Source organism: Nyctereutes procyonoides, unplaced genomic scaffold (assembly GCF_905146905.1).
Source record: "Nyctereutes procyonoides isolate TBG_1078 unplaced genomic scaffold, NYPRO_anot_genome, whole genome shotgun sequence".
Taxonomy (NCBI): Eukaryota; Metazoa; Chordata; class Mammalia; order Carnivora; family Canidae; genus Nyctereutes; species Nyctereutes procyonoides.
The window spans coordinates 23570415-23583321 of record NW_026575117.1 but is presented as its reverse complement, the minus strand read 5'-3'; the positions used below and the strand labels follow the sequence as shown (position 1 = coordinate 23583321).

General features: G+C 40.4%; 1 protein-coding gene across 4 annotated transcripts in view; it reads left to right on the top strand.

Moving 5' to 3' along the window:
* ZC3H11A (zinc finger CCCH-type containing 11A) overlaps nt 1-12616 on the top strand; it is a 46339-nt gene extending 33723 nt beyond the window's left edge. For 3 of the 4 annotated variants that reach the window (XM_055333913.1, XM_055333911.1, XM_055333910.1), the window contains 7 exons: nt 1577-1645; nt 4801-5304; nt 6084-6163; nt 7884-8214; nt 9565-9731; nt 10105-10169; nt 10621-12616. In XM_055333913.1, coding sequence (XP_055189888.1) covers nt 1577-1645; nt 4801-5304; nt 6084-6163; nt 7884-8214; nt 9565-9731; nt 10105-10169; nt 10621-10879 — 1475 coding nt within the window. In that variant the 3' untranslated portion in view covers nt 10880-12616. The remainder of the gene's footprint in view (nt 1-1576; nt 1646-4800; nt 5305-6083; nt 6164-7883; nt 8215-9564; nt 9732-10104; nt 10170-10620) is intronic. The other variant, XM_055333914.1, reaches the window with a different exon arrangement.
* The last annotated feature ends 291 nt before the right edge of the window (nt 12617-12907 follow it).

The window sequence follows — 12907 nt, the reverse complement described above, 5'->3', positions numbered from 1 at the left end:
GTATGAGAGATGAGAGATAAATTGAGAGAGATTTGGGAGTTAGAATGATTATGTAGCTGAAGCTCTATTTATAGAAAGAAGTCCAGGTTGAAATTTTTTCCTTTTATGACTTGGCAGTGAAAACACTGGTGTTAATCACTAAATGAATGGGTGGGACTTTTTTCCTTTTTATTGTGTATAATTTTAACTCTTCTTGAAGATGAAAAACTAACTTCCACTTTTCCTCTAGCCCAGGAGGCTGTGATGAGTAGATGTTTTTGTTTAGGATCTTTCTTGCATTCTCAGAGCACACAAGTTAATCTTTCTTTGCAGTCATAACCTTTTTTTCTTTGCCTGTTGATCATATTTAAAAATTTCAGAAAAATTTATATTAAAATTTTTTGCTTTGCCTATTGATACTAAATTTCTCATTAAAATTGTAATAATTTTACATTAAATTTTTTCATAAAACACGTTTTATTTTTTAACATTAAAAACATTAACAGGGCAGCCCAGGTGGCTCAGCATTTTAGCGCAGCCTTCAGTCCAGGGCCTGATCCTGGAGACCCGGGTTCGAGTCCCACGTCGGGCTCCCTGCATGGAGCCTGCTTCTCCCTCTGCCTGTGTCTCTGCCTCTATCATGAATAAATAAATCAAATATTTAAAAAAAAAATTAACTTTTTTTTTTAAGACTTTATTTATTCATGAGAGACACAGAGAGAGGCAGAGACATAGGCAGAGAGAGTAGCAGGCTTCATGCAGGGAGTCCAACACAGGACTCGATCCCAGGTCTCCCTGGGCCAAAGGCAGGCGCCCAACCACTGAGCCACCCAGGTGTCCCAATAAAACACATTTTAAATAGATTGGGGGGGCTTTTGATGCCAATGAGATTATAGAAGTTTTACACTAACCATTATTTCCCTGAGTTCAATAGTTTTTGCTTTTCAGATCTAAAAAAAGATTATTTTTAAGCCTTCCAAAGTGCTGTAGGTAATCCATGATTCTCATAGAAGATGTTCTGTGGGAAAGAAAAATGTTAAGCATCTAAAGTATTTGCATTAGATGACATAAACCTAATTTTGTGAACTTTGCTTTTTTTTTTTAAGATTTTTATGTATTTTTTAAATTACTATTTTCATAGCAGATTTTTTTTATATTTATTTTTAAGACTTCATTCATTAAAGAGAGGGAGAGGGAGAGGAAGAGACACAGAGGGAGAAGCAGGCACCATGCAGGGAGCCTGATGTGGGACTCGATCCTGGGTCTCCAGGACCACACCCTGGGCTGAAGGCAGGCGCTAAACCGCTGCGCCACCCAGGGATCCCCTTTATGTATTTATTTGAGAGAGAGTGAGCAAGTGGGAAGGAGCACATCCACGAGCAGAGAGGAGGGACAGAGGGAGAGGGAGAAGCAGGCGGCTCCCCACTGAGCAAGGAGCTTGATGTAGGGCTCAATCCCAGGATCCTGGTTGCATGACCTGAGCTGAAGGCAGATGCTTAACCGACTGAACCACCCAGGCACCCCTTAATATGTGAACTTTGAAGAAAAAAAAGTCTCTTGTTTAATTTGGTTTTTAAAGTATATATATTTTTTACAGTTCATGTTTCTAAGTCTCTGAAGGAGCGATTAGGCATGTCAGCTGGTCCAAACAGTGAGGAGGCAGCAGGTAGGTAAAACCCTTCGGCCAGCTTCTTCTATTTTTTCCTTGCCATAACAATCTTTACTTTTTCACTCATTTATTTACTTATTGTGAGCTTGCTTACTTAGAGTTTGTGTTTTGGGGGTTTTATTTTATTTTTTTAAAGTAATTGATGACTCACTGGTATGAATTCTCTTCTTAAAAGATAGCAAAATGATCAGTTCACCATAGCCTTAGTAGAAAGCAACCAGAAACTACACAAATATCCAACAAAAAGAAATTCAGTTGCGGTTTGTATAGTCATATACAAAAATAATTACTGTCATAAGTCATATTTTGAACAGTCATGTGGAAAACTTCTCATATTGTATTGAGTGAAGAAAGGTTACAAAGAACACCTACTACTTTCGACCTTTGGATTTAGAATAAGAATTTTAAAAAAATAGAATAGGAATCTTAATTTTGTGAGGACGATGAAGTTTATTTTCTTACTACAGAAACTTACTCTCAGGAATAATATCCATATGTATGAGATGATTCCAGTTGTGTAAAGATAAAAAAGTATATGCCTGGGAAAAACACTGTAAAAAATACACCAAAATAATTTTCTTCTCTGTGTTCTGTACTCTTCTGTACTAATTTTCAAACCTTTTAAATTGCAAGATCTAACTACTATACAGTTTAAAGAATAGTATAATAAACCTGTACTCCATCCATGCAGCTCCTCTATACATCACTCTTCCTTCATTTTTCTTATTTACATTTTTTATTTAAATTCACTTTTAATGTTACTGCTTTTTCTTAGCACTTGGGTTTCCTGTGGTGGTTCTAAAGGTCTTGTTCCCAAATGGTCCTCTCCTGATTGAGAGAGACAAGTGAGGGCTGCCTGAGTGGGGAGGGCGTACTAAAATAAAAGGCAGCTTGTTTGGGTTGCAGGCTAGAAGGCTGGGGGCCCATACCATTGCCACAATAAGAAAGTTTTTTTCCTTCCTAGGCTTTCCCTTTTCCTCTTCTCCCCTGTTCTTTTCCTGCTTGGAATTTGCTCATCTTCTCCCTCCAGCCCCAACCTCCTAACTTACTCCCCTCCCCAGCAGATTTCTCCTCTCTTCAGAGAGCAGTTCCCAGAAGAAGGTCATGGCTGGTCCAACTACTCTGTAGGCCATCCTCACATTGCTACCCACTGTTGCTTTTCCTACTAGTTTGGCAGTTTTCTTTGGCACCCCTGGGAGGAATAGATCTCACTTCCTACAGATTCATTTGTTCTTTTTCTATTTTTCTGTAAATTCAGATAGCTGCTGTCTTATCTCAGAAGTCCCTCAAGATTTATGCTTTGCTAGTGGCAGCCTTGTTTTCCACTGCTGTTGCGGATTTATTCTATTTTTAATGTCTTTATTTTGATAGATTTTGGTGGAGCGGGGAACAAGGTTTTCATGTCACCATTTACACACTTCCTTGAAGGTAGTAATTTTGAGATCAGTCCACCTAATGGAAGAATTATTTAAAAAGCCCTAAGGAAGCAATTCACTACCTGTTTGAGTACTTCCCAGGTATAGGTACTATACTAAAATATTTCAGATAATTAAGTAAAGTATCTAGTATGGCTGGAAATGCAGGCAGTTGCAGTACTGTGGGAGCAGTGGACTGGAGGATGTCAGGTTCTAAAACCAAATTCAGTTACAATTAGGCAGCAAGAGAATGAGACTAGTAGGGCAAATTCTGTGTAAGAAGGAATAGAATGTTCAAAAGGTAAGAAGGTGAAAACGAACATGATGTGTGTTTACGGTTGTTAAAAGATATTTTATGTTTTGGATCTTTCATTAAAGGCTGTCATTCATGGGCACCTGGGTGGATCAGTCTGTTAAGCATCTGCCTTCGGCTCAGGTCATGATCCCAGGGTCCTGGGATCCAGCCACAGGTCAGGCTCCCTGCTCAGCAGGTCAGCGGGGAGTCTGCTACTCCTTCTCCTTCTGCCCCTTCCCACCACTCGTGCTCCATCCCTCTCTCTCAAATAAATAAAATCTTTAAAAAAAAAAAAAAAAACTGTCATCAAATATGTGTGTACAGTTTCCCTATTCTTCTCGTTTTTTCCCACATTACTTCATTATTTCTTTTAGCCTGTCAATAATGATGATGAGCCTATCTGTAAAGTGTGAAATTTGCTCTTTAAACAAACATAGAGGGCAGCCCAGGTGGCTCAGCAGTTTAGCACCGCCTTCAGCCCAGGGCTTGATCCTCAAGACCCAAGATCGAGTCCCACATCAGGCTACCTGCGTGGATCCTGCTTCCCTTCTCTGCCTGTGTCTCTGCCTCTCTTTGTCTCTGTCTCTTTCTCTGTGTGTGTGTCTTTCATGAATAAATAAATAAAATCTTAAAAAATTAAAGTAAAAAAATGTAAAGGGATACCTGGGTGGCTCAGCGGTTGAGCATCGGCCTTGGGCTCAGATTGTGATCCTATGGTCTCGGGATCAAGTCCTGCATCGGGCTCCCTGCCTGGAGCCTGCTTCTCCCTCTGCCTCTATCTCTGTCTCTCTGTCTCTCATGACATAAATAAATAAAATCTTTTTTAAAAAACAGATGTAGAATGACTAGTGTATCGTTAAAAATAGCTCTTCAGTGGCATGCCAATCTCTGGGCCTTTCCCATTTTCTTTCTGTCTTGTTACCTGCTTTACCTACTATTCATCCTTCAAATGTCACTGAAATATTACTTCCTCTGAAAAACTTCCCTTAACCAATTCCTGGACAAAGGTTGGGGTTCTTGCTGTATGCCCTTATATAGTAATATACTTTTTTGATCAAAGTTATTATTATTGGGGTGCCTAACTGGCTAGTAGGTAGGGCATGCAGTGCAGCTCTTGATCTCAGGGTCATGAGTTCAAGCCCCATTGGGCCTAGAGCTTATTTAAAAAAAAAAAAAAAAAACCTACTAAGTTATTATCATCATACTTCTGGATAGAACTCCTACAAGTTAGTAATCTTTGCCACTTAAGAGTTTTCCTTGAGGGCCATGACCTGCAACGTGCAAGTATTTCAGAACTGAAATTGAAACTTATATACTTTGTTCATTTTAATTACTGGCCTACATGATACCACTCAGGACTCTGCCCTGATCCAGGAATAGAGCGTAAGTTGTTAAGATGTGAACTCCAAATACAGTGACTTGTTTTTCCCCCCAAAAAACAGAGAGAGTCACTAAAGTTGGTGAGATCCATGTGAAGACATTGGAAGAAATTCTTCTTGAAAAAGCTAGTCAGAAACGTGGAGAATTGCAGCCTAAACTCAAGACAGAAGGACCTTCAAAAGTTGATGATTCCACCTTAGGAACAAGAAGCCCCTCCACTATCCGAATCAAAACCTTCTCTGAGGTCCTGGCTGAAAAGAAACATCGGCAGCAGGAAGCAGAGAGACAAAAAAGCAAAAAGGATGTAACTTGCATCAAGCTAAAGACCGATAGTGACATTAAAAAAACAGTGGTTTTGCCATCTATAGCTACCAGCAAAGGACAATCAGAGGAGCCCACAGGTAGAACAAAGTCTATGCAGGACGTGCACATCAAGACACTGGAGGAAATTAAGCAGGAGAAAGCACTGCGGGGACAGCAGGGCACTGAGAGCAGCACCAGCTCCCAGCCTCAGCCTGAGGCCATCCCAGGGCCAAGGAGGCTTCTCCGAATCACAAAAAAAACAGGTAACAGGGATCCCTGGGTGGCGCAGCGGTTTAGCGCCTGCCTTTGGCCCAGGGCGTGATCCTGGGAGTCCCCGGATCAAGTCCCACATCAGGCTCCCTGCATGGAGCCTGCTTTTCCCTCTGCCTGTGTCTCTGCCTCTTTCTCCCCCTATGTCTATCATGAATAAATAAATAAAATCTTAAAAAAAAAAATGTAACACCACAGTTCAGTCTATAGTACCATTTCCCCAAATCGTATTCCAAAGGACAGTGTTCCACAGGATATTTGTAGGAGTTCTTTAGTCTGACATATTTGTGAGCACTTTAGTCAGATAACTTTGAAAACCACTGGATCAAATGAAGCTACGTTGTTTCTTTACAGGAGTGCTGTATAGACCTTTGATATTGTGATGTGCATTTTGAAACTTTATGAGGATGAATGGACTTCATCTATAATTTTATTTGTCCTATCTTTATTTTCATTAAGAGTTTTGCTTTATTTTTTTTTTTTTAAAGATTTTCTTTATTTATTCATGAGAGAAACACAGAGAGAGAGAGAGAGAGAGAGAGAGAGGCACAGACACAGGCAGAGGGAGAAGCAGGCTCCACGCAGGGAGCCCAATGTGGGACTCGATCCCGGGTTTCCAGGATCACACCCTGGGCCAAAGGCAGGCGCCAAACCGCTGAGCCACCAGGGCTGCCCAAGAGATTTGCTTAAAAAAAAGAGTTTTGCTTTAATCTATTCCTAAAGTTGCAGCTTAAATGAAATAGTTAATGGTGTGTTTATTGTGTGAATATAGGTATAAAAGAAGAGAAGAAACTTCAAGAAGGCAGTGAAGTTGCTTCTCAGAGCAGTGTTGCTAGAACGGAAGCTAAAGAGGTGAGTTTATTTAAGACCATTTCATAGTTCATGGCAAGCCAAAGTCCAGATGAATGATTAAATATGCCATTTAGTTTTAGCATAATAAATTTCTATTTAACAGTTCACTGATAAATTAGGTAAACAATCTTTCACTATACTTAAACTTTTCTAGGAGAGTTTTCTGTACTTCTGTGTATAGCAATCTTCTCCTTCTCCCCCCCCCTTTTTTTTAAGATTTTATTTATTTATTCATAAGAGACAGAGAGAAGCAGAGTCATATTTTTTTTTTAATTTTTTTATTTATTTATGATAGTTACACACACAGAGAGAGAGAGAGAGAGGCAGAGACACAGGCAGAGGGAGAAGCAGGCTCCATGCACCGGGAGCCCGACGTGGGATTCGATCCCGGGTCTCCAGGATCGCGCCCTGGGCCAAAGGCAGGCGCCAAACCGCTGCGCCACCCAGGGATCCCGAGAAGCAGAGTCACAACAGAGAGAGAAGCAGGCTTCTCACAGGGAGCCTGATGTGAAATTCAGTCCCAGGACCTCAGGATCATGACCTGAACCAAAGGCAGATGCTCAACCACTGAGCCACCTAGGTGCCCCTGTTCTCTGCTCCCTTAAAAGTTGTTTTTAATTGGCCACTCAATGTTTTTTAAACTAGGCATGGCACTCAGTGTACAAAACTTGGGGACTTTTTTTTTTTCTTTTTAAGAATTAAAAAACCCGGGATCCCTGGGTGGCGCAGCAGTTTGGCGCCTGCCTTTGGCCCAGGGCGCGATCCTGGAGACCCGGGATCGAATCCCACGTCGGGCTCCCGGTGCATGGAGCCTGCTTCTCCCTCTGCCTGTGTCTCTGCCTCTCTCTCTCTCTGTGTGTGACTATCATAAATAAATAAGAAAATTTAATAAAAAAATAAATAAATAAATAAATAAATAAAAAACCCTGTAATTCTGCAAGCCAGATATATAACAACCATTAGCTTTTTTTCATGGGTTTTTCTCAAGCCTTTTATTTATGTATACATGTAGGTGAACTTGTTCATTGTTTAACTCAGGTTTAGAAAGTAATTGAGAACTCTATTATCATTTTGCAGCCTGCTTTAATTTTTACTATATTCATGATTCTTTGGGACATTAGCTTTACTGGCCACATAATGTTCTATTATATGAATATAATCTTAACATTTCAATTTTGTTTTACATAGTTAAGGTAATGAACATCATCGTACACAAATCTTGTGCAAGTGTCTGATTATTTATGAGGCATTTGTATTTGACTTAGGAGTCATGATTGTCTAAGCCTATAAAATCGGGGTTTTTGTTATTCCATACATCTTTAACTTTCATCTTCAGCTTGGTACTTTGTATTTAATATCAAAGAGCAAAAGCTCTTATGTTCTGGATCATGTCAAATTCTGCTTGATATAGATGTCAGCCCAGTAACTTATAAACAAGATTTTCTAAATTGAGGTAAAATTGACATATTAGGTTTTTTTTTTTTTTTAAGATTTTGTATTTAAGCAACCTTTACACCCATTATGGGACTTAAGCTCTCAACCTTAAGCTCAAGAGTCTCATGCCCTAGCAACTGAGCCAGCCAGGCACCCCAAGGTTTTTTTCATTTTTTGTTGTTGTTTTAATTGAGCTATAAGTAAAGCCTGATAACTTAAAATAGTTATCATACAGATTGTTAGAGGTACAAAATTTTAAATCTTGTGCTTTAAAACTTATCCACAGACTTCAGAAGAGACCACAGGAGTTGGCATCACTAAAATTCAAGTCAAGAGATGTGAGACCGTGAGAGAGAAGCATATACAGAAGCAGCTGGAGAGGGGAACCTCACAGAAGGAAAAATCAGTTTTGACACCTCTTCGAGGAGACGTAGACTCTTGCAACACTCAGATAGCAGAGAAGCCAGTGCTCACTACTATGCCAGGCATCACACGGCACCTGACAAAGCGGCCTCCCACAAAGTCATCCCAAAAAGCAGAGGTAGAAACCTCAGGGATTGGGGACTCAATATTGAATGTGAAATGTGCAGCACAGACCTTGGAAAAAAGGGGTAAAGGTGAGTGATTTTTCTAGTGTCTTGCATATTAGGATTTGAAAATTACCGAGTTTCCAATAACTCTCTAGCAGCAATTGAGTTAAATTCCATTTGTGTGCTATACTTGTCACACAGGTGGAGAATAGCATTTCTGATAATTCTATTTAAAAAGACAAAGCTGGGGCAGCTGGGTGGCTTGGCTCAGTGGTTAAGCATCTGCCTTTGGTTCAGGGCATGACCCCAGAGTCCTGGGATCGAGTCCCACATTGGGCTCCCTCTGGGGAGCCTGCTTCTCCCTCTGCCTATGTCTCTGCCCCTCTCTCTGTGTCTCTCATGAATAAATACATAAAATCTTAATAAAAAGGCAAAGTTAGATGAGCTCATTTATCAGAATTTAAAATTGCTGTTTAAAAAGCTTTCTCTAGGGGCAGCCCAGGTGGCTCAGCGGTTTAGCACCACCTTCAGCCCAGGGCCTGATCCTGGAGACCCAGGATCGAGTCCCACGTCAGACTCCCTGCATGGAGCCTGCTTCTCCCTCTGCCTGTGTCTCTGCCTCTCTCTCTGTGTGTGTCTGTCATGAATAAATAAATAAATAAATCTTTTTAAAAATAAAAAAATAAAAAGCTTTCTCTAAAGCTCACTTTAGCAGCACATACAGTAAAATTTTTAAGATTTTATTTTATTTATTTATTCACGAGAGACACAGAGAGAGAGAGAGAGAGAGGCAGAGACATAGGCAGAGGGAGAAGCAGGCCCCATGCAGGGAGCCCGACATGGGACTCAATCCCAGGAGTCCGGGATCACGCCCTGGGCCGAAGGAAGGTGCTAAACCGCTGCGCCATCCAGGGATCCCCGGATTCCATATTTTTAAGTCATGGGACTGTAACATACAGCATGGTGACTACAGATAACAATACTGTATTGCTGAAAGTTGCTAGGAGAGTGGATCTTAAAAGTGCTCACACACAAAAATTGTTAACTGTAGAGTAATGGATTAACTAGACTTACAGTCACGTTATATACAAATATTAAATCAGTATGTGGTATACCTGAAACTAATATAATGTTAGATGCCAGTTAAACCTCAGTGGGGGAATCAGAGCTCTCTGTGATGCATTTTTTTTCTCTGGTTTTGAAGAAGAAAAACACCAGGGAGTGGAAAAACCATTCAGATTCAAGAGCCACTAAAAGGAATTATTTGAGTACACATCTCTACATTATGACCACATTGTAGTACACATTGTTTATGGATTATTTTCAGTTTTGGGGCATCATATTTACAGTGTTGAGAAGGAATTTTGATATTCTAAGTTACTCTCCATGTAAAAGAGGAATTCTAGCTATTAATCAGATATTTTCTATCCCTAATAGCTAAACCCAAAGTCAATGTGAAGCCATCTGTGGTTAAAGTTGTCTCGTCCCCCAAGTTGGCCCCCAAACGCAAGGCAGTGGAGGTCCACCCTGCTGTCATCGCAGCTGTGAAGCCGCTCAGCTCCAGCAGCATGCTACAGGAAAGCCCCACCAAAAAAACCGCTGTGGTAAGAAGTAGATCCAACTAGGTGGTGCTTTGGTCAGTGTGCTAGGAAAGCAGGGAAGAGTGACTCCGCTCTGCTCGCTCTCTGTGTGCAAGTACTTATGCCATTTCCTAAGCATTTCAGTCGTTTAGGTTGTTACTGTATCCCACGTTCACCGCTAGACATTTGTGGAGTGGCACGATGGAATTTCTTTTTTTAAAAAGCGCTAATTCTTGGGCAGCAGGATATCTTGCTTATTTGTAGACTCAATCTTTGGATTTATTCTTCAGTTTCCAGGCTTAAAGAGTGATAAAAACGAAAGTGGCAAAAGTAAATGAATATGCTGAAATAAAAAAGGCCTGACTCCAACTGAGTTCCCTTCCTTTTGCTTTTATAGGCAGTTCCACTCCTTTCTGAGGACAAGTCAGTCACTGTGCCTGAGATGGAAAAACCTAGAGACAGGTAATACCTTGTAATTCTTCTTGACCAAACTTTAGGCCACCATTATTTATGCTCTCTAGAGAGTCACACTGCTAAATAAACCTTCAGATACGTTTATTAGCCACTTAGACCCGCTTGATAGCCAACATAAGTAAATCTGCTAAGCTTCCTATTAATTGTAAGAAAACATGATATGCATGCAGGGTTGCTGTTCTCCTTTGGTGCCATTGTGTGTGTACTGACTCATTTTTAAAATGCTTTAAACATCGGTGTGAATCCTGCTTTTAGAAAGATGAGAACTGAAAAAAAACGCCTTGTCCCACCCAAATCAGTAAAACAATTCTGTTATGCTGATATCAAAAATAACTCTTTGCTAATACTCTCTTGTGTTTCTGAGACCAGGTGGGACCGTTTAGCCAACTGTTATTAACAAAGCGCAGTTTTCTAATCTTTTGGGTTTTTTCCTTTGTAGTCATGTGCTGCCTCCAACCCAGTCTTCTTCAGACTCCTCTCCACAGGAAGTCTCTGGCCCTTCTTCATCCCAAATAGCCACGAAAACTCGCCGACTCAGCTCTACCTCAACAGGAAAGCCCCCACTCTCTGTTGAGGATGATTTTGAGAAACTAATATGGGAGATTTCAGGAGGCAAATTAGAAGCTGAGATCGACTTGGATCCTGGGAAAGATGAAGATGACCTTCTGCTTGAGCTATCAGAGATGATTGATAGCTGAAGGTGGTGGAACATTTAAAAAAAAAACACACACACACACACACAGAACTGGACTTAGTTTCATCTATTATAACATTTACCCAAGATGATCGTTTCTTTAGTCTAGAATTTGCCCCAAATCAGAAGTATACCTCTGAATTACCTGTATGTGTCCTGGATTCCTTGGGGTCAGATTTTTAAAGTCCCTTGATAACCATTTTGTCCATTCGATGCCATGGGTTAACATCTGTGAGAAAAACGTTCTGTCTTACACCTCTTCACAAAAAAACTGAGAGGGAGAGCCAAGTCAAAGAGTGCACAAGAACTTAGTGACTCCTTGAGGTGTTTGTCAGTTTGGGCTGTTTTCCCCTTTGCTGTAGTATTTCTTTTATGTATTGTCTTAATGTACTTATTATGTGACCTGAGTTTGAAAAGGAAGAAGACCAGCTGCTGCCAGTAAGGACCAAATTTCACACTACCACTAAACAAAAGACCCACTCCGTCTGTGTTAAATTGTATGTCTTTTTAAAGGTATTTGGAGATTCGACTAAGCTTTAGAGAAGGCTGAGCAGCTCTGGAAGCTTGTAATCTGGACATAACCTTTTCAACCTGATTTCCATGCTTCTGCTGCTCTGTAAGCCTCTGAAGAGCAATAGCTAATTTATTATTACTGTAATTTTTTAAGGCTTTAAAGTGCCTCCGGGGTCCTCTGAAACTAATTTTCTATTTCTCGGATTCCCTGGGACTCTTCATAAGAGATGGTGACATAATGATTAGAAGAATTCTTCTTTTAGCATGAAAAGTTGTCCCTTCTCTTCTTCAGTACTTGCCTCCTGCTGGCATTGAATTATCACAGGGATAAAAATTGGTTGATTTTTTACTTCTCTCACAGCAAACTCCTCTTGCCCAGTATTTATTTGGTGCCCTTTAACCGCCAGAGGGAGGCGGAAATGAACTCCTCCAAGCTGCCAATATGTATCTCTGGACTCTAGCGGTACACTGAATTGTACTGTAGTGGGATTATTGAGATGCTCTGGGGGTGTATTGTATACCTTCCAGTTTTCTTCATTTATGAATTGAATTTTCTTTTCTTGATGTCCGTCTCCTTCATATCACCTCAAGGTTCAGACTTGTGAAGGAACAAGTATGATGGGGATAAGAGTCTTGAAAGGAGACCTACTGTACGTAATCAGAAGAAGAGGAAAGAAGGACTTGTCCATTTTGATATTTTGCTGTATAGGTGGCCAGTTTTGTTTCTCATAGGGAAATCTGACCCACCTGTCGTGTTGGCTCCTAAGGAACTGCTGTTGTAAGCGGCTCATCGAGAGTTGAACTTCATGTAGCCTTGTTGGGAATATGGTAAAGGAAGAAAGCCACGGGACTGCCCATTCAGTCTTGGGAAGATCTGGATGATTCTGCACACGCAAAAATGACTTGAAATTTATGTATAGACACCTCTCTACCAATCCATCTTCAGCTGACTGAATGTTGTATGATAGCCCTTCTCCAAAGCAGGGGTGGAATGTTCTGGTTTCACCACAGATTTTCTACTCCTTTCATTTTTGGAATCAGCTTAAAGATTCCAGGTCCCTTTTGTATATAACCTTTATTTCGCTTTTTTAAAGATAATTTTGTTTCATATTTAAAGTCCTTGTATTAGTCACTGATTCATGTTCAGCATTATTTGAACCATTTGCCATTACAAGAAAGAAAAATACTTATTTGTGTTTTAAATAAAACTGGTGTAGGAAAGTCTGGACATTGTGAGTTAAGTGGTCATACATCACTTCAGCCTAGAATCTGCCTCGATGGGGTTCCATTCAGAATGTTGTTAGCTGCTTGTGTAAATGCTCCAATTTCACAGATACTGTGTGGCTTTAGAAACTTCTCACAAGGGCATATTGCCAAACTTACCCACAAGAATGCTGTTATAGCTGCATATAGTTTAGGTAAGAAGGACTGTTATCAAATGGGAGGACTTTTTCCCCCAACATTAATATTGAATCGTTATTCATAACTCTGGTAACGCCATTAATTTTTTTTAAGAGAT